This window comes from Rousettus aegyptiacus, unplaced genomic scaffold, assembly GCF_014176215.1.
Source record: "Rousettus aegyptiacus isolate mRouAeg1 unplaced genomic scaffold, mRouAeg1.p scaffold_m13_p_6, whole genome shotgun sequence".
In the NCBI taxonomy this organism is placed as follows: Eukaryota; Metazoa; Chordata; class Mammalia; order Chiroptera; family Pteropodidae; genus Rousettus; species Rousettus aegyptiacus.
The window spans coordinates 43419475-43446144 of NW_023416309.1; the positions used below are offsets into that span (position 1 = coordinate 43419475).

General features: G+C 36.4%; 1 protein-coding gene across 1 annotated transcript in view; it reads left to right on the plus strand.

The window, feature by feature from the left end:
* The window catches only part of LOC107510477, a 204712-nt gene that overhangs the window by 88297 nt on the left and 89745 nt on the right, over positions 1-26670 (plus strand). Inside the window, exon 4 of the mRNA XM_036223320.1 lies at positions 25004-25105. Coding sequence (XP_036079213.1) covers positions 25004-25105 — 102 coding nt within the window. The remainder of the gene's footprint in view (positions 1-25003; positions 25106-26670) is intronic.

Here is a 26670-nt window from a genome sequence, read left to right on the forward strand (position 1 = left end):
CGCCTCAAAGGTTAGGACTCACCAGATTAAGCAGAGCATGCTAAAAACAGTGACTCAATGATTGATATTTAGAAACTGCATTCTATTCCTCTTAGAAAGGTAGCCCAGTCTCAGGGGTTCCCAGAAGTATGATATGAAAAAATGTAAGAGAACATCAGTGAGGATTTTTCTGATGAAGAGCAAAGTCAAGGCCCAGACTTGCTTGTTCACTGAGAGGTCATAAAGGCCTCATTGTCCTCTACGAGATATAATGATGTTCTTTTAATTGAGCCCCATGTTCACTATCAAGGAGAGTGAGTGAAAGATGAGAAATAAAATGCTTCTGTTCTTTTCCACCGGCTATTACCTCAGTAATGGCACTAGTAAAGGTGGCATTGGAAAGAACTGGGAGAAAAATCATCATTAGTCTTGGACCCATAAGAAACAATAATTCAAAAGGCAATTACAGGTAATAGATTCACATCCCACATGTGAAATGATGGTGGGCTTAGATCGGATGCATTTGGCTTAGTGATGGTTTTCCAGTAGGAGTCACGTGCTAGGTGAATCTCTGGGCCAAGGAGGGAAACAGGGGCTTTGCTCTAACTGGGCAGCACTGTAAATAAAATCTTCTCTGAAAAGCCCAGCTACCATCTGTGCTTACCAGAATCTCAGAGGACAGGGAAGAAAGACAATGCTAGGTGAAGACAAGGTGAACAAATGAAATCCATCTAGCCTGAAAGAGCGTACTCTCCGAATGCTATTTCAGGAATCTAAGAGCAGCCATTTTTCCACTCCAATGCTCTGTTTACACCCAGACCACCTTTGATGACTTACATTCCCCTAAAACCTGAGTTTACCAAGCCAGGAGTTTAAATAAGCTAATGTTGCCATTCTCACCCCAGAAATGAAGGGATTTAAAATGTCTCCCACTGCTTGGCCAAAAACATAAATTTCAAAGGCTCAATTTACGTATAAAATTGTTATTACCTCTCTTAAGCTTTTAGACTGTAATTAACTGTACCGTGAATTCTAAGAGAGGAAGGAAAGTTGGAAACTATGAAATCTTCACTAATTATTTTTTTTTCTTTTTAAAATCTAAAACAAACAAGTAATTGTTAACTGTAAACTTTTACTTCATTATTTTCCTCTGAGATGGAATAAGAAATTTTTCAGGACCTCTGTCATTGTGGAGTAACAGAAAGAGCCTTAGTCCAAGACTGCAAAGCCCTAGGTTAAATTTTATGTTCTGCCTCCAATATCCGGTTAACCAGACCTCGCTGAGTAACCTCAGTGTTATTACTCTTCGCTTCTCTTTTTCTAACATTGCTATCCATTCTTTCAGCATTCCTGAGGGTGCCTTCTGACAGAGAGACCTTGCGGTGACCTGACTGGCACTTCTGCCGTCTCCACTCAACAAGTTTTCTCACTTCACTTGTTTCCCAAATCATGCTTCTCTAGGTCTGGATGACTGAGGACAAGGCTAGATTGGCCACATCCCTATTTGGTCTTAATCCCTGATTAGGAATCAGTCCCAGAGGCCGATACTTCTGCCCCACTTTGCCAAAGGATATGGTAGAATTTATGTTGTGCACGTTCCAGAGCTTAGGTCTAAAGAGGCCTTGTAGCTTCCACACTTGACTTTCTTTCATAGCATGTTGTTCTGAGAATGAGGCTGATACTTCTGCCCCACTTTCTCACAAATTCCCCACTCTGGACTTTGAGCTTGTTGTGCTTTGAAATAGAAATTTCTAACCCTTTCTTGGGAAACAAATTCCATCATAACTAAAAAGTATAACACATCTTCTATTTCCTCTGTATCCCCCAAATCATAGAGGACAATGCCAGATATATAGAGGTCACTCAAACTGTGCATGTGTGTGCTTGTGTTTAAGCCCCTGAGTAGGGAATAGAGAAAGATGACAAACATAGTTCCAAGGACCTGCACTACCCAGTTTAATGTCCTGTCATTTCAAAATATTTATGATAAAGGGGGTAACTTTGCCAACTGATAAGAAAGCTCCTCTTTCTAAAAATGCTAAAAAGGACACAAGATGCTTTCTTCTTTCCAATTTTTGTAGCCAGACCTCAATTTATACTGACAGATACATCTTTGATAAGGGGCTATTCAGTCCTTAGGGCCAGTGCTTCCTTCCCACATGGCAGTTACTGCCAACTCTAGTGTGGACATCCGTGAAAGCCATGCTTGATGCTGATACACATGGACACTTCACAGAGGTTTGCAGTTCTACACCTGGAAAACTATTACCATGCTGAGTTTGACACCAGAGATGGTTCTGTTTAATTTGAAGACATTTTAAATGGTGCTCAGGGAACAATAGACTGCTAATGAAGAAAATGACTTTGCTAATATTTAATTTTCTCAAGCTGATGCTATTAAGAATTCCCTTGTGTCAGTCATGCTGGTATTGTTTAGAGAGGGTAAAGTATCCTTGGACTGATAACCTTTGTGCATTAAGGGTTCCTGGTGCTGGGATTTCATTGCAGATACAAGATATCCTTCTTCAATGGCCTGAAGTCTCCCATATTACACATGACACTTATTCTCGAGGCCTTAGCTCTGCTGCTTCAACTCTGACCTCATTAAAGACCTCACCCTCTGGTTCCTTAGTTTCTTAAGGATATATTTAATAAATATCCATAATAAAGTATCATAGTAAATGGAAGGAGCCAGATGAATAGGACACAGTCCCAATATAGAGATCAAATGATCTCTATATCTACAACTTTACTTCAATCTTTCTAAAAAAAGATCCTGTCAACTGTCTCTCCAATTAATAGAAAGAAATAATTTTATTTTATTCAGCATTTTAAAAATTAAATAGACAAATATGAGCAATGTGTTCTCAGTAAAAATATGTCAGTGCATCCTTGGGATGCAACAGGAAACAAGAGAGGCAAAGTCCCTGCTTTTGTAGAGTTCAAATTCTAATTGTAAACAGATATAGCCTATTAGAAAAATAAACCACCAAACCAGGGACTAATAGCTAGATAATAAGTATTATGAAGAAAATAAGTTATTTTATGATAGAGAAAGTGTGTGTGTGTGTGTGGTGTCCCCTCATGAAAGGTAATTAGGAATGACATTTTCAAGAAGTTGACTTCTTACATACTTGAAAGGTATGAAAGAATGATCATGCAGTGATCTCAGGACTAAATATTCTAGAGACTTGAAAAAGTGACTCCAAAGACCACAAGCTTAGCATTTTCTGGTGAGCAAAATCAAATTTATAAGCATAAGACTCACAACATAAGAGTGGAGAAAGATGGGAGAAAATGGGTTGGAGAGGAGGGCAGGAGTATAGAGATCTTTTAAGACAGGTAAAGACTTTGAACTTAACTTCAAGGCAATGGTAAGCAATGGAGGGTTTTTGTTAAGATTAAAATTATTGGCTTTAAATGTCAAGGATTGTTCTTAATTTCTAAAGAAGAATGAATTGCTATGAGGCAGAAGTGAGGACAGAGGACCAGTTAGCAGATTATAGAAGTAGTCCATGAGATGAGTGATCCTAGTATGGTCTAGTGTATGAATAATGAAGGCGGAGAGATTCAAAATGTGTCTTAGGCATAGTATTGATAGGATTTGCTGATTCATTTGAAGGGAGAGATGACAGAGAGAGAAACAAGAGATGGTTGCCAGGATTTCAGTTTATATACCTCAATATTGATGTCTTTTACTGAGATGTGAAAGACTGCAGGAGAAACATATTTGATAGTGATGAAATATGTAGTTTTACTTTGGGACACTCTAATTCTGAGATGCCTATAAAATAAATATCTAACCGGAGGTGTGAAGTAATCAGTAAATTTGAGACCAGAGCTCAATGATGTAGTCAGAAATAGAAATTATGAGTTTGAACTTCATTTGGTATACAAGTGATATTTGGCTGAATGTCGGTAAAAAGAAGGAATGCAGATCAGCAAAAGAAGAATGCAGAGGATATCTACAAAGAAGCAAATAGGGTAGAGGACAGAAACATTTAGAGAGTGAGCAGAAGGGGTTGACCCAACCCAAAAGACCAGTTTGAAATGGGCTGAGGGAAGAGATTAGTGTGATGCCATGAAACTCAGTAGAAGAAAATATTTTAAAGATCAGCGGTTAATATCGTTGCATAATCCCATCACATAGCAAAAGGGGCTTTGTGTAGAACCATTGGATCTAGTAAAGTGGAAATGATTGTTGATCTTGACAAAAGCAGCTTACGGAGAATGGTGAGCATGAAACTCACCTGAAGTAGATTGAATAGTGGTGGTGTAGACAGTGACTATAGAAAACTCTTTCATTCAGTTTGATTTTCAGGGTGTACAAAAGGTAGTAGAGCAATAGTTAGAAGGGATATGTAGGTTAAGAAATTTTTATAAAAATATAAGAAATACTATAGCATATTAATATTCTGATAGGAATATTTCAGTAGGAGTAAAAGTGTTGGTGATGAGCATAACAAGGTAGATAATTGTATTAGGTAAATATTTGTGTAAGGGAGGAGTGAGGGGCAGGGAAGGAGAGAGAGAAAAGAGATAAGGAAAAGGAGGAAGAGAGGGAAATAAAGAATATACAGGGTAAATACAGGGTGCAAGTAAAGGGGTTGAGCTTGATGAGAACAAAGGTATTTATTTTGTTGCAACTGGAGGAGAGGCAGATTTGAAAGTCCATGCCGGTAGGTGTAGGAACTTGAGGGAGATTTTTATTCTCTGCTTCTATTTTCCAAGTAATGTTTGAAGATTTACCATCAGCTGACATTGAGGAAAGAACCAGGGCAAAGAAAAAGTTTAAGGAGATACGGATGTGAAATAAACATTTCAGAGTGAAAGCATAAACATACTATTGAAGAGGGGTTGGAGAATGTTAAGAGCCCATTTAGAGATGTGACATAATAAATTAAAGTGGGGCCATTAAAATTTTACTAATATTTGGTGGTGGTACAGGTGAATATAATGGAGAAAAGTGAAGATCTAAGGAGTTAAGGTTGCTTACAAGAGCGGTTGTAATGATGACTGTAGAATTTATGTTGGGTGAAAAGGGAAATGAAGACATGAGAATGTTAGTTGGTGGAAGGATTGTTTGAGCATAACAGAGAAAGTGAACCTCAAAGAGGGAAGGTCCTTAACTCCTGTCTCATATCCATCACACCTGAGATATTGTCCCATCAGTTAAACCTCTCAGTTGAACATGTAATGTTTCGTCTCCAGTATCTACTTCATCTACATCTGCAAGTGTTACTTAAAGGCACAATAAAAACTTCACCTTTGATCTCGTTCTCTCAAATCCACCACTCTCCTTTCATTCTACGCCAAGGTTTCTTACCCTTGGCACTATTGACATTTGTGCCAGATAATTCTCTGTCGCACAGGTCTGTCCTGGTCCTTAGCTTCATTAGATGATCTGTCCATTGGGAAACATCTTTTCCTGTATTAGAAGAAAGGACATAAATCAGAGACCAGAAAGTGAATGTTCATGTCTTTGCTAATTTCTAGAGAGGCATAACAATGGGATAAAAATAAAGCCTCCTCAAATTCTAATTGTTTCTTTCATTCTGGAGATATGTTTTCTATAGTAAAGCTTCTTTTTTCTGCCCATAATTATTTTTGAGAACTGTCCATTGGGGAAAAAAAAAATATTAATCGCCTCAAGGTAACATGACTGTGATAAAAAGACAAAGGTTTTAATCAATCACTTGACAGATATTTATGTTGTGCCTACTATAGACTGGTCTCTGTGACCGTCACAGTTTGGTGAAAAGGATGGGTGTGGGAGAGACAAACACATACCGAGAAACACAATGCAGCAGATGGGACATTTAACTCAGACGTGCGGTCCAACAACTTTTCAAAGGAAGTAATGTCTTTTTTGAGATCTGAAGGACAAGGCCCAAATGAAGGTTGAAAAGGAAACGTTTTTGAAGATGGAAAGAGCAATATGTGATAAAACAATGGATTTGTGCGTCTATTCTCTTGGACAAAGCCTATATTTTAAGAAGGAGAATAATTACTGAAGAAGCTAGGATGGCAGGATGGGGGCAGATCGTGCAAAATCATTCAACCATGATAAATTTTAGCTTTACCTTAAGAGCAAGGGGCGAAGTGCCATTCCATTGCTGCATGCAGGTGTGTGATTCTGGTTCTAATAAGACTGAGGCTTAGAAGAGCTGAGATATCCAGAGATCCAGATGAGAGACAGCTGTAGCCAGACCTAACATACTACTATTTACAAAGTATGTAGTGAACATATATCGTGTCACTAGTTTTGTCCTGGGTCTTGTAGGAGAAATGAATATGTGACAGTGCCTGGCCACGGGGGGAATTTGTTTGCTACCTTGATTGTTACAGTTTCCAAAAATAGCTCAGTGACAGATGAGAAACATTTATGTCCTGGACTTTCTAAGAACTCAAAACAAAAATTGTTCTGGACAAAGTTAGACAGACATAGAATAGTCTTATTCAAGACTATTGCAATAGGAGAGAGATAAGACAGTAGTCTGAACTCAATTTTACTGAAACAGAAGGATGGGGAGTTTTTATGAGCTGGGGTGGGGAAAATTTTAGTTGACTTGTTTGTTAATTGGCCTTACCCAAAGGAAAAGTAAACCTTCTCCTGTCTTCATAACAGTAGGTAGGTTTTCAACAAAGCACACATAGCAGTTAGGCCCCTAACCTCCCAGAGACTTGGATATAGGGATGCTATTTTCCTTGACAATTACATTTCAAAGAGAAAGGCTTCCAGTTTTTTGAGAAAGACATTCCTGGGTTATAAAACTGACCAGAGGCTGAAAGAAGATGTACATTTCATAGGACCAGATGCAGGATTTGTAATTATAAGTTTTGTGACATAAATGCTCTTAAAAAAGAGAGAGGTTAGGGGCCTAGAGGCAGGAAGAAACCTGTCTAAGGTTTGGTCAAACTGAGGGAAATGTTTGAGGCTGACTTGGTTAGAGCAAAGTCGGGAACGAATGCCATAAACACATATATTTTCCAGAAATACAATTTTATTTTGAAATCATATAATGTGTGTTGTATTTCAAAATATCCATGTTTATCAAAGGTAAAGATGATGTTTAACTTGGTTTGGCTTCTGCCAAGTGCAGAGCCTGAGATAAAGAGTTGACTTGGTGTGGTTTCTTTGGGAAACAATAGCAACAAACAGTAGTGAGAGTGAGAAAAATGAGGCAGGGCAGGTAGAAGATTCTAGAAGCCCTGTTACCAAGGTGAACTGCTGAGTTGCTGGCATTTGCAATGAGAGCTGAACTTGGCAAGGACCTCTGAGAGAAGTTTAATAAATGCAAGGAATTTAATGGAATATACCATTAGCTTTCTTGCTGCAATTGTTTCTGAGAGTGAAATTAATATTCATTATGTACCTCCTTCACCACCCATGCTAGATTCCCTTCACCTTCAGGGAGAGCATCAGCCCCCAGGTTGCTTACACGCTATAGTGATCCTATCCTCCATCCCTGAGGCATAATCCCTTGATTTTCTTGCACTTGTCAGATTGTGTTTGCTTTAATTGCCTACTCACTGTTAAGATCATACATAAAGCCAAAAATACATCCTAGTGCATGTCTATAGTTCCAAATATAATCCTCCTCATCTTCATGATGTAACAGCAACCCCAGCTTCTCATGATATGCAGAGTTGACAACCCCAATCAGCCTACCTGTATGTGGAGCCCAAAATGACCTGGCATCATTTGTAACTTTAGGTTCAATAGAATTCTCATTGTGTCTCTCAGTGGAAATATATTTTATTGAAAAACAAACAAACAAACAAAAAATTAATCTAGCAAAGCCTAACATACATGGTGGCCTTGGAAAGCACAAATTCTGTGATTGGTTTCTGGGAATAATGAAAAGAAGGGCCAACCATATATCTATCTCTATGTTTCTGGTCTGATGTAATCTAACTATTGGTTCTGACATTAATACAATGCATATACAGCATCCTTGAGAATAACTTCCACCCCATAGTGTGTCATTCACAAGCTGGCGCCTTAGCTGAGCCTTTAATGATTTATTAAAATTATATCAGGACATCTGCTTTGTGATGATAAAATATAAGATCGTAAGAATTAATACTCTGGTCACGAGTCCATTGTCACATCTCACTTGCTTTAAAATGAGTCTCTTGGTCCAAAGCAGTACTTTATAGAATCCATGTCACTAAATCAGCCTAATCTTAATAATTTTGTGAGCCCTTGTATAATGGGGCTGGCAGAATACTGTTGGATGGAATGCCAGACCCATATCTGAAGTAGTTGTAATTTTTAATAAAGAATCACTGCTTCTTTAGGGTTGAGCAAGTCCAGTGGAATCAACTTGCACCAAATAGGTGACTGGACTTTTTGAGGGATAGTTTCATATGGAATGCTCAGCTTCTGTCACTGGTGTTGACTGGGCATTTATCAGTGGCAGTGGCTAAATCATCTTAAATGAGAGACAGAGATCATGCAGTCGATCCATCCCTGCCACCAGGACTGATAACCCTATTGCCCAAACCCTAGAATAGCTGTGGACAGAAGCTGAGGTGAGCCATTCTATCCACCTGATTCTTTAATTCTTTATTTATAGTTACAGTTCTCTGCTGAAGTAAGACACAAAGATCTGTACTTTGTGCCATATCTTATAAGTTCATCTGTTTTCTAGAGTTGCTTATTCTAGGTCTCTGACCCAGATGAGAGATGGAGTGTATGGACTCCTTACTTAAATTCACCTTTTTCTTCATATCAAGTTGATGACTAGTAAGATGAATCAGGAAAATGTTAACTGGGTGAGTCCACACACCCATTGGACCAATTGTGAAAAAGACTAAGGCCAGGACTCCATTTATCACCTGGTATGATATTTAAAATAGGCTACTCCCCAACTGTAGGAAATGGTGCCTTTTTCAATGGTGCAAAGTTGGTTTTTTGCTTTTGCAGCATGCCTTGAAATTATAGGTGTCTAATGCAGTCCTTTCATTCTCTTTCTTTAAATGTCTAAAGCAGTTAATAAAAGCCAACCAACGCCACTTAAAATTGCTATTGCACCCAAACTGTCCAAGTGCTAGAGGTGCTACATAAACCAATGTTTGTCCTTATATCTATGATATACCACAATCTACAAAAGGTTAGAATCTTAGTAATTGTGATAGATGTTTTTATTGCTACACTATCAGCCATGAAGTCTGTATTGGCATCAGAGTGGCCCAATATCAGAATTTCATGATGAGGGTTTGTTTCCTAGAACCATTTCCCCAATTCTAGTTTGCTTTTCTCTCATGGTAGGAATTGGGTATAGGTGTTTCATTTGAATTGGGATGCTTCAAAGCAGAAATGAGGGAGTAGAGAAGAGTAAGACAAAGAAGAAAAACCAGTAAGTTTTTCATTGTTAATTTTACTTCTGTAGTAAATGGAGCCTCAATTCCAATAGAACTTCTGAGAGGTCTGCAGACACCTTCCAGAATTACCTCACAATGAATGAGCGGCTCAGGCATTTACCTATTGGTTCTTGTCCCCTATTGTTTGACAGTCACTCCCAAGGGTTTTAATAGCCCTGTAGTTGTGAGTTCTCCCTTCACATGGGCTAAGCTGGATCTGAGAGTCTGGGAGGCAGAAACATTGAGAAATTCATGATGGGGCCTGTACTGTCAGCCTGCAGAGGGTCACAACCTATGACTTAAATCAGACATGTACGTTCTGATGCTGGGCACCAAAAGCCCATTATGGTATTCTTTCCTCAGTCGTCCAAAAAGAAAACAAATAACACCAAAACCAAACCAACCAATGAACAACAACAACAACAAAAAAGCTCTATAACGATTAGTCATGCGCATCTCATGAACTTTGGTGATACCTGGTAATGAGCTGCTTTTCCCTGAGCTTTTGCACATGCAATCTTGAGAAATGTGATAGGAAAACAACTTCCCTACATAACATTCTAATACGTGAATATAATGATATTTATTGGTTACCAGATCCCAATATGAATAGTTGAGGACATGCTTTTACGGGGAGATTTCTAGTCAAACAGGGGATAAGTAGGCAAAGTGAATAACTTGCATAAGTAGGCAAAGTGAATAGGGTTCAGTATAAGAGACAGAAAAAAAGAGAGAAAGCATGCTCTAAGAGTTCAGTGAGGAGGCAAAGATCACTTTAGTTGGGAGAATCAATATGGCTTCATGGACTAAAATCGGTTGATGTGGACTTTGAAATTAAACAATTAAATTATTGAAAAAGAACAAGAGTATTTTGGGACAAATACTCAAAAGGGCAGAAAAGTAGAAGCAAAGAGGAAAGTGCCAGGGTGTGTCGTGAATACCACATGGGCTTGTCCCAAAATAAGTTAATTTTTTCAGTAGTTCAAGAAATAAATGCTGTCAAAATTCGAAGGAAAAAATATTTTGTAAATCGTCTTTAGTCCTACCAAAATCACCTTACGATGCAAATTGGGAATATTATTCATTGAGAATAAACCGCATAGCCATGAGTTTCTAAAGCCACGTGACCAGATGCCAATCTTAGAGGTTTGTGTCGCAGCCGTTAGGGAATGTCCACAGTTTGAATTGCATAACCTTAGAAAGAACAGTCCATGGTTTTCAGTAATGTCAAGGTCTCGCCAAGGAGAACACAGAAATGGAAAAAGCAGCAAGGCAGAACTGTGATTTTCTCTAATTATTCACTCTTGAAACTTGAGATTTTTTTCCTTGAAGCAGAACAGAACTGCTCTTTTTAATTTATTTTTTCCCCCCAAGGGCTGGGCTGAGGTTTCAACTTTAAAGTGCAGGTGGGCTTTCAAGTTATGGCTCAGCAGGACTCCCTGTTACCAACAACAAAATTTCTTTCATCAGCTCTCCATGTTCAAAGGGAAGAAAAGCTTCAAATGCATATGTTTTCAAAGGGACTAAAGGGACTGATCATCTGTAGAGGCAGTCACACCTGTGAGCTCATGCCAGCTAAAGTCAATCTATAAACATGCTTAGAAAAAAAATCATGTCTTAAAAGGCAAATACCCTATTCTTTTTGGTGTCCGCTGTCTTGCAGGCACACAGCTTCCAGTTGTTGATGAGATCCGGGGTCATAAAACCTTTATTTTCTTTACCTTTTTCTTTTAAAATTTATTATTAATGTTATCATCATTTGAGGTGACTGGATGATAGCACGGAGGAGGAACACACAATTTTCCCTTCTAATTAGAGCTGGAGCTGCTATTGTCAGGCTCGTTTCTGGATTTGGGCCAGTAAATAGTAAACTTTTCTCTCAATGTACTGAATATATTACATGGCATCTGATGCTGGACTCCATCCCAGAAGTAAGCACAGATTCAGCATGAAGCCAGTTGGGTCCTGGCCCAATGGATAACAAAGTCTCCTCATTAAGATTTTTCCATTAGGTATGTTCCCATCTCTCTTATTGAGAAAAGAGAGAACAGGGCACATTCCGAGGGGTGGTCCAGTGCAGTGCATTATCTGCTCTGGTACTGGAAATTCTGCTCCACTCTCCATTCCTTCCTTGTCATCCTGTAACAATGCTGTCCTTTGGGACAATGTGAAAGGCTCCCTTGGGAACTGCCTTATAGTATTTTCAGGAGTAAATTGGGAAAACATAATGATAGAACAGAATAATTAGAATAGTTCGGTAATTAATCTGACAAATAGTACTCATGTCATTTTCCCCTTGGAGTATTTTTACTTTTTGAATTAATTGGAGACTATGACATGTATAGAGGCTCATGAAGGAACTTACAAGTATTTCTATACACATTAGCCATATTTTAAGAAAGTCTAAGTCACAGAATATGCAAGTTAATCAGGGCATCTATGTTTGCTAAATTTAATTTAAAACAGAGTCTTTAAATGTTAGGTTTTTAAAAAATTTTATTTTATTAGTTTCAAGTATACAGTACATTGGTTAAACATTTATACAGTTTTTAAGGCAATCCCCCTAATTGCTCTTTCTCTCCTCTGGCTCTCCACCTGGCCATTACATTAATGCTAACTGATTCCCTATGCCGTGCTTCCCATCCCTGTGACTATCTATCAACTACTAATTTGTACTTCTTAAATCCTTCATCCCATTCTCCCAGCCCCTCAAAACCCCTCCCTTCTGTCTGATACCAGATTGTCCTCTATATTTGTCTGTTTTTGATTAGTATGTTCTTTTTGTTCCATAGATTCTGCATGTAAGTGAAATCATATGGTATTTATCTTTCACTGTCTGATTTATTTCACTCAGCATCATAACCTCTAGATCCATCCAGGACATTGCAAATGGTAGGATTTTATTTTTTTTCAATGGCTGAGTAATATTCCATTGCATATATGAACCATAACTTCTTTATCCAGTCGTCCTTGATGGGCATTTAGATTGCTTCCATATCTTGGCTATTGTGAATAGTGCTTCCATGAACATAGGGATGCACAGATCTTTGCAAATTATTGCTTTGGTTTTCTTTGAATAAATACCCAGAAGGGCAATTGCTGAGTCAAGAGGTATATCCATTTTTAATTTTTTTGAGAAACCTCCAGACTATTATATAAAGATTCTATAGTCTAAAAAAATAATTATATTTATACTCAATTATCCCTTCAGATTAACACATGTGTATGTCAAGTAGAAATTCATCTATACATTCACAGAAGAAAAAAGGAAACTATTTTATATAAACTATTGTAATATTGTAGTTGATTTTACTATTTTGTTTGTTTATTTTTCCTTTAGATTGCAAGTAACTTGAGGATGGAGGCCAGGATTTTTATCTTATTAAACTAATTAATCAATTTATTTATTTAGGCCCTGGCATTTGGTCTGATGTTTGGCTATAATAATGGTAATAAAAGTAGCTAATATTCGTATAAAACTTGTTTGATATTTGCTGGGTGCCAGGTTCTAGTCTAAGAATGTTTACATGCATTGTTTCATGTGATAACCACAACAAATGAGTAAGCTGAAGCAAAACACTGCAAAGATAAATATATTTCCCCAAATCATGCAGTTACTCTGATGGACACAAAGTTTTGAACCTAGGTATTTTGACTACAGAATCCATATTCTTATCCATTTAGGTATAGCAGGCTTCAGTCTTTGATTTGAGTTCCCTAAGGGGAGGGGAGGGTGCCAAGAAAAGTATTTGCTGGTAGGTAATTTATTTGTGAAATAATCCAAGAAGCATTGGTAGGAGAAGTAGAGCATAGGGCAGGATAGAGAAGGCAGCCAATGGCAGAATGCACTAATGATCAGATTACCTCTCACCCTGCCCGGCTCTTTGAAAGGTGGTATAGGACACACCCAGAGTAATCGCCCAATTAGCAAGGAGGTGGATCTACCAGCGCCTACTTGTTGAGGGCTGCTCCTGCGTGTCAACTGTCCAGCAGGTCTGGCGGGGCCTGAGTACAAACCCATGGTTTGAAGAAGCTCTCAGCAGACACTCATGACTGATTACTGCCACTAGCTGTTGGTGGACGTCAGTGTCAAGGAGTCATGTGGGATAAGAATGATGTCTGCTGCTTCAACAAGAACACACATTTTTGGACAAAAAGAATGGTTGGAGATGTGGTGTATTCAATAGTCCTGGTTTTTTGATGCCCAGTTAAGAAAAATTAGTACAAGTTTCTAATGGGGCTAGTTTCCATGCCAGTTATGTGGACCCCAGCCCTGTATGAGATGAAGTTTTTTTAGTGGCATTTCAAAGCTTTGCAGACAATTACTACATGGACATTTTCCCTTGCCAGAGAGAGTACTCCCAGCCTGCCTTGGCACCAATTAAGTAAAAGAGAAAAAAAAAGAAAAAGAAAAAAGGAAAAAATTTAGCTTCCTGCAATGCTTCATTGCTTTATTTAATTGACCTGTTTGAGTGTGTGCCAGAACGAGGTGTATCTTGTTAGAATGGCAAAGTTTAAAAATCAACTTAAATTTGAATTTCATGCAGCTTTCAACATAGGAAAGTTTATAGTTGTTGGTGCGGGGGTGGTAACAATATGCTGGGAGGGAGAATGTGTGTTCAGGAAAGGGAAACAAAGTAGTAGCTTCATGTTCTGGTCTTTAATAATACAGTAATCTAAGGCCGAGTTATTATGAATTCGGAATAAGTGTTGTCTACTGTTTAAAATTTCCGAGGGCTTACTGTCAAATAAATTAAAATGGATTTGAAAAGTCTGTAAGCCTTCTAATCATGGATAAAATACATTCCTTTATAGGACTCTAAATTTGTGGTAATTATGTGCCATTTAGTTAAAATTCCTACATTATTTACCAAGCATATTTTGTAGTCAAGTACTTGACAAGTTGACAGGGTAATGTTTAACAGCAAAGATGAGCAGAAATGGAAGAGAGAGGTTAGGGGGAAAAAGCATCTGAATGTAAAAATGTTTGTTTTTGTGTTAGTCATTTGTGGATTATTCCGTTCAATGAGTAAGACAGTTAACAGTGTCACCTACGTTCCATTAAATACTCAGGTTTGGTTGCTTGTAAACATGTTTGAAAAACAGCATTACAAAAACAATGACCACCAAAACAAAAAGTGGGGTTACTGAGACACTCAGTATTAAGAACTTAGTTGTGGTACCCACATCCCAAACAAATACTAACAAACAGCTAAGGCATGTGAGAGCCAGGCAGCTGTATAGAGATTTCAGAGCCCCAGAATAATTGTTTACAAAATTGAGAGAGATTTATTTTCCGAATCATAATTGAAAGAGATGGAGAATGATATAGTATTGTGCACTTGGCCACCTGAATATTTCCAAATCTTCCTCGCTCAGACACGGTAGCTGAAAATGTGTTGATATTTAGAAACTCTCCTGCTGGTGAATGCCATGGTGAGAACAATCAGAATGACCCTCTAGCTTCTTGGAGAGCCCAAGGAAGGGGCATTAAGACTCTGCCATTTTTACCTTGTGGCTGTGGAATGTATAAGAAGATACAATTTAAAATGAGTGATGTGTGGACTGTCAGCATGCAAAAATCCACTTTTTGTTTTGTTTGTGACATGAAAGTTGAATGTAAATCCTGGACAAGCACAATTCTAGCCACACACACTAATTAGGAAAATTGTATATTAAAATGAATATATTACAAAAATACAATACACAGGTGATCACTTTAAAGTAGAAGCTCAGCTACTAGATATGCTTCTCTTGCAGTTTTCATTTTACACAGCAAATAAACACAACGTAGGAAAGGAAATAAAATGCATTTCTTTCCTGGTATGTATATTTAAGTTCGTAAGTCAAAACGATTAATGACCATTAGCAAGGGTGTCATTCCTAGTGGGATTTTCCTCCTAGCCTCGTGCCAGCTCTGCTTGCCTGTTCCCTATATCATTTTCATTTTCTTGGAAAATGCTTGGCAGAACCCGCTACCTTTTTTCTTTAAGACAGTTAATTTTGTATACTTAGGCTTCTCCTAACTCTTGGGCTCACCAAGTCTCAGTAGGTTTTATATATTTTAAAGCTAATAATGGTGGGTACAATGAATGTAACTCTGGGAACTTGCTTTTTCTTCTCAGCTCCAATGCGAGGTATCTTCTTGACTTCCTTCTCATTACAGGCTATTTTGGTGTGGAGAAAAATAGCAAGATCAACTGCAGTTAGACTGGAAGTTTTTAGAGGACATAATCTGACTCAACGGTGTATTTTCCCAATACTTAACAGGATGTTTTTTTGAAAAACGCTCCTCATGTGAGAAGTGAATGTCTGTTGAAACGACTGGAAATACAAGACAGATAGCCATCTGTTTTGATTTTGCCTTTTAAACATCTTAAGCTTTAAACCAACTAAGGGAGGTCAGGCATTGGTGTGTCTGAGTAGCTGACTTTAGCTATCTCAGGATGCATTTGTAGTTTTCTGAAGATACACTTGGAGTATAAACTCCCTGGTTTTGAGCTGGTAACCAAAATACTAAAGGAAGGTTCTCTGAACAGGTGGAAAAGATTAAAACAAGGTTATTTTGCTAGAAACTGTTAACATATAAATCATTTGGGGGTAGGATAGGAGGGGGACAAATTTGTCTGTTTTTGGGGAGGGAGGGTTAGGAGGAATAGCAATGCAATCATTTTGAATTTAGATATTTCTTGGCTTCAGATTTATCAAAATTCATTTTATTCTGTTTGTGAACCAATTCACTGAAATATATAGGGAAATAGCAGTCACGCCCATTATTCAGATGGCAAAACTAAGAGATACAGGTTTTGCAAAGCCATTCAGCTAGTGATGGTGATGGAATACAGACCTACCTTCTATTGACTCTGATTTCAAGGCTCTTCCTTCCTAACACTGAATTTCCTTCCTAACCTCTTCAACACTGAAATTCTTGTTCTCTCCACTTTCATTCTCCAGTAAGTAGCTAAAGTATCTGTTGGTGCTCCAGGCAAACTTGAAATATGCAGCCCCATCTGAACTCCTTCTGAGATCAAATGAACACATCTTGAAAAAGAAATATATAGTGAGTCTACAAACTGTATATTTCATTTCATTTTGTATACATGATACCAAAACAGAAAGGAAATTTTTCAAAGCTTGCTTATTTTTACTTATAACAACATATAAACCAGTCTTGTAAATGACAGTGTTTCCTACCTTATATAGAGTACTTTATACAAATGGGAGAAAATCCAGGAAATATGATAATTGTATGTATATGGATATAATTGTGTATGTCATTATTATTTTTAATAAGTCTGTTCACTCTCACCAGATTAAATACCAGGAATGGCTGAATCCACAGGCCTTTTATATATATATATATTTTTAGCTATAACTAACTTTCCATAGGTGACAAACAAGTAGTAATTTTATTGACTTATCTCAGATTCTCTATAAAGAAAAACAGTACTTCCTCTTAACGATAATATTTATCATGTTGTTCTTTAAAATTCTTTTCAGCATAATCAACATATTAAAGATAATGCCAAATCAACTATGTTTATGAGAGATTATGTAGATTAAAAAAGTAAAGTTCGGTTTGGCCTGAAAGAATCTAATTTGGTCTGATGTACTTCATAAAAAGAGAGAATATATTATATTTTGAGTGCCCTAGAATATTAATAAAATTGATCTTATAATAAAAAATAAAGAATATGTCAATGTATTTCAAAAAGTAGAAATGGCACAGATGACAATCTTAATTCATAAATTATTTAGTCATAATATGAATAGATTAATAAAACTAGAGAACAGAGAACAAAGAGAATAAAAACTGAAATCACAGAATTTACAAGAAGTAAAATTTAATAAGGTTTATATTTCAGCATAGGAAGTACAGCTAAAGCAATACAAAAATATAAATATTTTTATTTTACCAATAAAAACAATACAAATAAACAACTATATCAAGTTAGAAAGCGATCACTGATAAAAACCTACAGAGTGTTAAAGAAATATGTAAATAAGGACATAACAAAAAATGAAATAGAAAAGCAAAAAATAGTTAAAATAAATCTGTCATTTGAAAAACTAAAACAAAATAAACTAGATATGTTGAATTGAAAATAAAATACAGAGAGAGCACACACATAACATAAGAAATGGGAATGGGGAAATAACTATTGATTTAAAGGATATTACTAAACCAAAACAACTCAAATCTGTGCAAATAGATTTGAAATCCATATGAAATAAATGCTTCTCTCAGCAAAATAAATTACTAAATCTACCCACTGAAGATAATACAATAAAATAGCATAAGAGAACAATAGTGGACAATTAAGTGTTAGTCTTAAAAGAGTACCAGGGTCAATGGTTTGATGGTGTATACTACTGAAACATGAGGAACAGATGAAGTGTAATTTAAACTCACTGGAACACTCCAGTATTCTTTTAAAAAAATAAAGTCAATATCATATTAGTAAAAGATAAATATGTTAAAAAAAACCCAATATAACCAAATCTATCTTACAAATGTCAGGGCAGAAATTCCAAGTAAATATAGCCTAGAAATATATTAAAATAATTCTTGACAATAAAAGTGTATTTTAAAACAAAATACAATTATCTTTTGAAGCCAGATTAATATATTTCACAATTGTAGTTCAGAAAAAAAAAAAAAAAAAACAACATTTCTATAAATGTTCGAAAGGCATTAAAAATCCAACAAGGCATTAAATTTCAACATCTATTCCTAATTTAATGTATGTTTTCATAGATTAACTACATTTTTATTACAAAAATCTGATCGTTTTCGCATTTTAAATCCTTTACGTAGATGACATTAAACTACTTTTTTGGTAACTTTTATTTTGAAGTGCCACATCATATTTGTGATATTTAACTATGTCGATGCTCATAGCTTTAATTTAATTATTTCAAGTATAACTGGTGCTCTTGATATCGTCACTCCCGTTAATAGACACTGAAGTTGTTTCAATATTTTCTTTTATAACAATAGTACTGAAAATATGCGTTAACAAGTCTTTTTACTAACAAATGTGAGAGGTTCCCTAAGTTATGTTTCTGGGAGTGTACTGCTTATAGTGCACATGCATTTTAATATTTACTAGAATTTTATTAAATTTCTCCTCAAATTGGTGTTATAAATTTGTTTCTAATAACAGAGTGCAAAGCTCCCCATCTTTCCCAATACTGGAATTGTCAGATTTTAATTATTGTAGCTATCTAATGTGTGTAAAATGATATGTCGTGTTTGTTAGTGTATTTCCCCAATTCCTGGTTCAGAGCACAGAAAAGAAGAGCTTCCTAACTTTTTTGCTGAAACGCCATATGAAATACATAATAAAGCCCAACAAAGATATGACATGAAACATAGAAACAAAGGCCAATTTTCTATATGAATAGAAGAATTAATAAACACAGCTATCAAAATAATTTGAACACACTGACAGAAAATAGTTAAATAACTATGTGTAGTTATTTTTATTTAAAAATTTGACATACAAGCTATACATAAGTAATGTGTACAACTTGATGAGTTTGGAGATAACTATACACCTGTGAGACCATCTCTACAATCTGTGGCATAAACTTATTCATCACCTCAAAAAGTTTCCCCATCTATTTATTTATTCATAAGACATTTGACCCAAGATCTAGCTTCTTAGCAAATTTTTAACTACACGATATACTCTTCTTGACTATAGACACTGTATCCTATAATGTGTTGTCTAGGACTTATTTATCTTATATAAGCAAACTTTAAAATCTGACTGGTGCCTCCTGGTTTTCTCCTTTGCTCAAGTATTCTATTCTCAGTTTCTATGAGTTTGACTATTTTGGATTCTTTGTATAAGTGGTTATCAGGTGGTGTCTGTTCTTCTGTGTCTGGCTTAATGCCCTCTATATTCACTCATGCTGCTACAAATCACAGGATTTTCTTCTCCTTTTAAGGCTAAAAATATTCCATTGTATGTATATACCACATTTCCTTTACCTATTAACTGTCCACGGACGTTTAGGTTACTTCCATGTTCGCCGTTATGAACAGTGAGTGTTGGCGTGAACATGGGGGGTGCAGATAATCTCTTCAAAACTGATTTCAATTTTTTTGGATATATGCTGAGAAGTGGGATTGCTGGGTCATAAGGTAGTTCTATTTTTAGATTTTTGAGGAACCTCTATACTGTTTTTTCATAGTGGCTGCACCAATATATGTTCCTACCAACGGTGCACAAAGATTTCCTTTTTGCCATATCCCCACCAACATTTGTTATCTTTTGTTATTTCATAAAAGTCATCATAATAGATATGAAGTCATACCTCCTTGTAATTTGAATTTCCCTGATGAATTGTGATGTAAAGCATCTTTTCTGTGTATCTGTTGGCCATTTGTATGTTCTCTTTAGAGAAATATCTATTCAGTTACTTTGCCCAATTTTTAAATCTGGTTATTTTTTTCTTGTTGAGTTGTAGGTATCCCATAAATTTTTTTGGATAGTAACCCTTGATCAGATGTATGGCTTGCAAATAAATTTTCCTACTCCATAGGTTGTATTTTTTTTACAAATAAATTAGTGATATTAAAATTGGAAAGAAGGAATTCAAAATTATCATTCCCTGCAGATGATATAATTATACATGTGGGAAACCAAGTGATATAACTAAAAATATTAAAAACAGAAAGATGACTTAGTAAGTTTTTCCCCAAATTAATGTAATGCCACAGTTTTCTGAGCACAAATTATACTTTGTTATAAAATAGCATATATAATTTATGATAAGCTTTTTATTTGTCTCATAAAATAAAATTCTAGATCAGAAAGATGATTCAAAAACATCATTGGAGTAACTCCTAAAACTCTTTGGAAAAATTTGTATTCTTACAAAATAAATTACATACAAATATTTCACTTCTGGCATGAAAAAGTAACTTGATTTAAATATGTGTTTTTGCCAAAAAAATTAAAATTGCAATAAATCTTTTTAAACATATAAATAGATATTCAAAATCAAAAACAGACAATTTTAAAAGTAACAAGAGGATAAAAGATGTATTGGCAGTAATAATGATAGCTGACCTCAGAATTTGTGCAGATGAAAAGACAAGAGAATGACATCTTTAACCTGCTACAAAAACAATCAATCCGGATGTCTATATGTGGTGAAAATATTTTTCAAAGTTAAGGATAAAGTAATACCCTCACTAATCTTTTTGATTTCTCTGGTATAAACAAACAAAGCATGATTTTTTAAAAAGCCCTTCTTATAGGCATTGATCAGGTCAATGCTACCTAAAGATTCTGAATATATAGATGGGTTAAAGAAAACACGTTAACATTTTAAATTAAGCTAAGGCAAAAGGCAGTAACATTTGCTACTCTCTGTCAGTCAGTATACTGGATATGCGCTCTTCCTCGGTGCCCATTCTCCACCAATTGCCACCCTCCAGTTTGCCCTGGGATACTGATCTGCATGCATGGGATCAACAGGCTCACTTGCCTTCCAAATTCCAGTCCTACCAATGGAAGGTACCAGTAGGAGAGTAGAGGGTGAAAGGTAAGTTACTCTTTATTGCCCTACCTCCTTCCCCACTGAGTTATGAGTCGCTATACTGTCTCTCCATCAAAGATCGGGCTCCTTGCTATACCCATCTCCTATAGCCATGGCCCTTATTTCTGAGTTCTCGTGTCTTTCCTACCCTGACTTCCTCAGAAGAATAATGGTATTAACCCCCTGCTGTTGCTAGCTGCAGAGTGCTTTACTGTCCTTTGTAATTTTCTATTATACTGCCCACACCTATGTCAACAGTGTTTCTTTAAACTACTCTCAGTTACCATAGTGATTTCATCACCTGTTTCCTATAAAAACCTGGAACAACTCAGTCAGTGTTCAACTTTACAAACAATAGGAAGAAGTGCTGGAAGTTTGAAGCAGAACAGGAATATTAAAGCTCATATATTCGAGAGTTCGAGAAGACCAAGGGCACCAGCTGGACAGTGAGAACAATACTAACCATGCTGCTGACAAAGGGTCCCTGAAAACTGTCGTGCTGCTCCTGCTGAGTATGTACACACATGCTTGCACTACTGATACCACCAATGTCAGACCCTGGACACTGCTGACCCAAACCTAGGGAAAAGAGCTCAAAAGTGCTGGCAGTCATCTGTAAAATTTACCTTTTTGGCTAGCCACATAGATTTCTTTCTAGCTTCCAGTTCTTAAAAGAAACATAAAGAAAGGCAGTCTTTACCTAATTTAATATATCATTCCTTTTACTATTCTCTTACTTCCTCATCAAACAATTTAGCCCAGAATTTCATTAGTAATTGTATCAAATTCTAAATCCAGAATTTCTGCATAACGTTTATCCTTCTTGTTCTATGATGATTATGTTAGTCTGGGAAGCAGAGGATGAGATGGGATTAAATGTGCAGTGAGTGTATGCATATTAAAACACTCAAGGATTATATATGCAAAATGTTTCCCAGAAAACTCCTGTAAAAGAAAATGAGGGAGCTAGGAGAGGGGAGGAGAGGTGTCAGAATATGATAGTGGTCAGACCTCTGCCCCACCACCTCCCACACCCGAGTGAAAAACAGTGTGAAGGAAGGGGGAGTGGGAGCATCCCGAACTGCTCTGCAGGCTAAGGAGAGCTAAGCAATGCCATTGAGGAGTCCTGCACTGAAATTCTGCATGAGAGTTTCCTGTGTTTCCTAGGAAAGGGCTTAACTTTAGTATGGCTGCCATACTCAGCCACTGGCGCCCTCAGCAACTACATCAATTGAAAGTTTTCCTGAGGTAAGCTTTTGATAGCCTTGTATATATGAGATTCCTGCAGTCTTCCATTAAATTTGTCTCTGAATAAAAGAGTACTAATGTTTAAGGAGATCCTCTAAGATCCATCAGATTCCTGCCCCTACAGTGTAACAGGAAGCCTAAATCCCCTGATAATGACAGTCGACCTTCCTGAGGAGCCCTATAACCTCTCCTACCATTTTTGCCTGTTTTCCCTGATTGAGGAAACCTGGCCAGGTGACAGTGTCAGCTTCATTTCAGTGGGTTCATTTTTTTTTCTCATGGGGAAAGAATTCACCCTTGACTATGAATATTTTAAGCCAACAGAGTCCAGCTAAAGGAGAGGAATAATGTTTTTGAGCATTGTAAATACATCTTTACGTTGACTAGTGAGAACTGTGCTCTCTTTTTTGCACTTGTATTCTGCCTGTGAGAGACATAGTACCCAATGATTTGCATATTTCATGGCTGGTGATTTCCTTGGTCAGAATCTACATGGTATTGAATACTGTGATGGCGAGTAAGATCCCCCGTAATTGCATGGAAAATGATGTTGACTAAAGAATGGCAGGCAGGAAAGGGATAACCAGTTTTAATAATGTCTCTTCTAATGAAGACAAACCATATAGCCCTCCAGGATGGAGAGAGCCCAATGTAATCACCCTTTCCGCTATGGCTCAGGGTTAAAGTACCATTTGGGTGATGTGGTGTTGGTTACTGCTTTTGTAATATTAGGCATTCAGCAATAGGCTAGGGCCATCAAAAACATCCAATGTTGTTTGCCAAACCCTGTTTGCCAGAGAGCCATTCAATGACTAGATTCTTCAGAACAACAAGAATCAGTTGTCTAGGTCCTTTAGATCCCTCTGGTTCTTGTGGGAAAAAGTCAACTTCAGGATTTGAGGGTGAGGTCCAGAAAAAGCCATGTCATGATTGCAAAACAAGACAAAATCAATATAAAGAGGATTGAACTGGCCTTCCTCAGAAGTAATTCACATAAAACAATATTTCTTACTCATCTAAAAAAGATTGGACATTAGTCATGAGGGCACTAGATTAGCAGTTAAATATTTTCTTGATGGACATTGATTGTAAAATTGTGTCTGTTGTCAGCTGTATGGTCTTGGTAAAGTAGCCTTGTCCAATCTCAATTTTCTTCCATGTAAACAGGCAAAACTATAATTCCTATTTTACAAGATTATTATGAGATACTGGCTATAGTTTCTGTAAAATACTTAACACAAAACATGGTACATTTTAAGAGTTCAATAACAGTGACTACTATTTTTAAAGAAACCATAAATTCTTTGAGAAATAAATTAAAGTTTTCACAACTTAAATTGAACCCCTCCCCTCCAAAAAATAAAAAACAAAGAAAAAAACGAAGCAGAAAGGGGTTGGTTTATGTATAATCCAGAGGAAAAAGCCCATACAAAGTACATTCTTCACGTTCAAAGATGAGAGAGATTGTATTTGTTATATCTGTCTGGTCATTGGAGATATATATTCCATCATTGGATAGGTGGTCACCAGGCTTTTTTCATAGTCAGAATAAAATTTCTCTAAATAAATAAGTTTCTTGGCATTCCACACAATATTCTACAGGTCACAAATTTTTAATTTAATTTTTTTTTTTGCATTGTGACTTTAACATCTTTTATTAAATTCAGATTTTAAAAAAATTAAGTATAGTCAATATACAAAATTAGTTATATTAGTTCACATGTACAATATATTAACTTAACATTTTTATACCTTACAAAGTGGTTACCTCACTGATTCTAGTAATTATTTGTCACCAAACAAACTTATCACAATATATTGAGTATGTTCCCCTTCACCTTTTCCACCCATCCTCCCATCTTCTCCCCTCTGTAACCACTTCTTTGGTCTCTGTTTCTGTGACTCTGTTTTTGTTTTGTTTGTTTTTTAGATTCCACATATAACTAAAACCAGATGGTATTTGTCTTTGTCCGATTCATTTCACTTAGCATAATATCCTCTAGGTCCATCTGTGTTATCACAAATGACAAGATTTTATTCTTTTTTATTGCTATATAATATTTTCTTTATATATAATATTTCATATATATCCATCTTCTTTATCCATTTGTCTATCCATGGGCATGTGGGTTGCCTCCATATCTTGGGTATTATAAATAATGCTACAATAAACGTAGGGGTATATATATCTTCTTGAATTAGTGTTTTCATTTTCTTTGAATAAATACCCATTGTGGTTTTGATTTGCATTTCTACAGGTCACAAATTTTAACTTGAAATCCCATCAGATCTGAAAACTGAATTCTCTCTTTCTCTTTATCGCTTTCTCTCTCCCTCCCTTTTCTCTTTGGTAATTTTTTCAGGAAATTAATTTGGTTGCAAAATCTGAACTGTGCCGATGTGAAACTATTTTTAGTCATTTTTCTCCTCAACCCTACCACTACCACAGAGCTCCCTGGGGATATTAAATCACCATTTGAAAACTGAAACCTAACCCTAAAGATTCTCAGTTCTGAAACATATCTGCAACCCATGATTTTGGATAATGGTATGTAGACCCAAAATTATCAAACTGGCTTTGATATATTGGGATGGAGTATCCTAGAAAATAGATAAGGGTATTTTAGACACTGGAAAAGTAAAAGTCCTATTTAAACAGTGAGTCGGTGTCCCTGACAAATGGATAAATTCTCATTTCTGGTTCCACCACGTCCTCGCTTCAGGCAGTGTTTCCCCAGGGACTTTCCACATCAGTTACTCCAAAGTGGCAGTTCCACTTTGCCATGAGTCTGTGTATTCAACCTCCACCCCCAGAGACATTCTCTTCATGGTTCTCCACCTCTCCCAACAGCAAGGTGGTGCCCACAGAACCGGGACTTCTGCAGCAACTGATGGAACGATGCTCCGCATGAGATGGTACCACCAATACTCCTGGCATTCCACCTGCATCAAGGTTAGTCGGTTTTCCGTGTTGGCTTTCTTCTTTTCCCATTTACTTAGGAAGCTAGGCTACTTTTTAAAGTAGAATTTCTAGAATTCCAAAATGTCGCACTGCTAATTTATTTTTTAATTTTTAATGGTATATTATATTTAACTCAATATAGCTAAAGTGTTATTTCAATATGATAACTAATATAAAAATCCTTTTAAAAGATTTTTTTGTATATTAATTTTTTCAATTAGAGTTGACATTCAGGGTTATTTTATATTAGTTTTAGGAGTATATCATAGTGGTTAGACATTTATATAATTTAGGAAGTGATTTCCCTGGTAAGTCTGGTACCTCCTCCCCAACCGGCACCATATATAGTTATTTCTATGTTACTGACTATATTCCCTATACTGTACTTAACATCCCCATAACTATATTATAACTATAGATATGTTTTTCTTAATCCCTTCACTTTTTTTATACAGCCCCCCAACCTTATTCCTGTCTGGTGACTTTCAGTTTTGTTGTCTGTATTTATGAGTCTGTTTCTGTTTTGTGCAAACTGAAGTCTTCAGGCTGGTTCTCAGGTAGAGTGTAAAATACTTAAATGGACTCACAAATGCCTTAGCGAAAAATGAAGTTTTATAGCTACTTCCAAATAAATGGGTAATGCTTGGGAACAATTAAAATCATAATTGCAGTCATAAAAGCAGTGGTTGTACTAGTAGTGGCAGCATCAATAACAGTGACAGTAGCTACAACTATGGCCACCGGGACAACAGTTACCATGTTCTCGATGCCTGTGTATGTGCCACATACCGTTCAAGGCACTTGACAGATGTTATCTCTGACCATGTTACATAAACAACGTTAAACTCATTTTACATGTGGGAAAATGACATTTTCAGAACACATGTGGATTTCCTAAGTTCACGTGGCTACGAGATGATAAAGCCAGTTCTGAACACAAATGTATAGGAATAAAGCGATGCTCTTCCTGCCATTTTATTTCGTTTACTTCGTTTTGTTCTGCCTTGTCTTATGTAACTTTGCCTTTCATGTTGTGACTTTGTAAATTATTTCTCCATGCCTTCCTGTCCTCAGGCCCCCATCTGTGGAGTAAGCTTCTCAGCATTTCTATTTTTTTTTATACCTCCTCGCTGTACATTGAGCTTCTGAACACAGGGTTCTGAACACAGCAGTTGTTAAGTAAATATTTGTTAACTAACTTTCTCTTTTCTATTCATGTAAAACATTTCCCACAGTGTTCACTACTCTGTCAATTACCTTGTTTCAAATCTCAAAGTCACTCCATAAATTAAAGCTTAACATGGGGTTGACACAGCCTACAAAAGCTTTGTTCATTTTTTCCAACTAAAAATGGTGAAAAGCACCAGTGAAGTTCTTAAAAAGGAAAAAAAAATAACAACAACAAAGGAAGAGATTTGGGGCTAAGTAGGTAAATACAAAACTCAAAGCTTGCAGAAGTCTAACTAAAGAAAGGGGAAAAACATGCAAATAAAAGATTCGTAAATTAAAATATGCAGCAAGGGATTAGAACAGTTTGACATTTTTCAAAGTGAAAA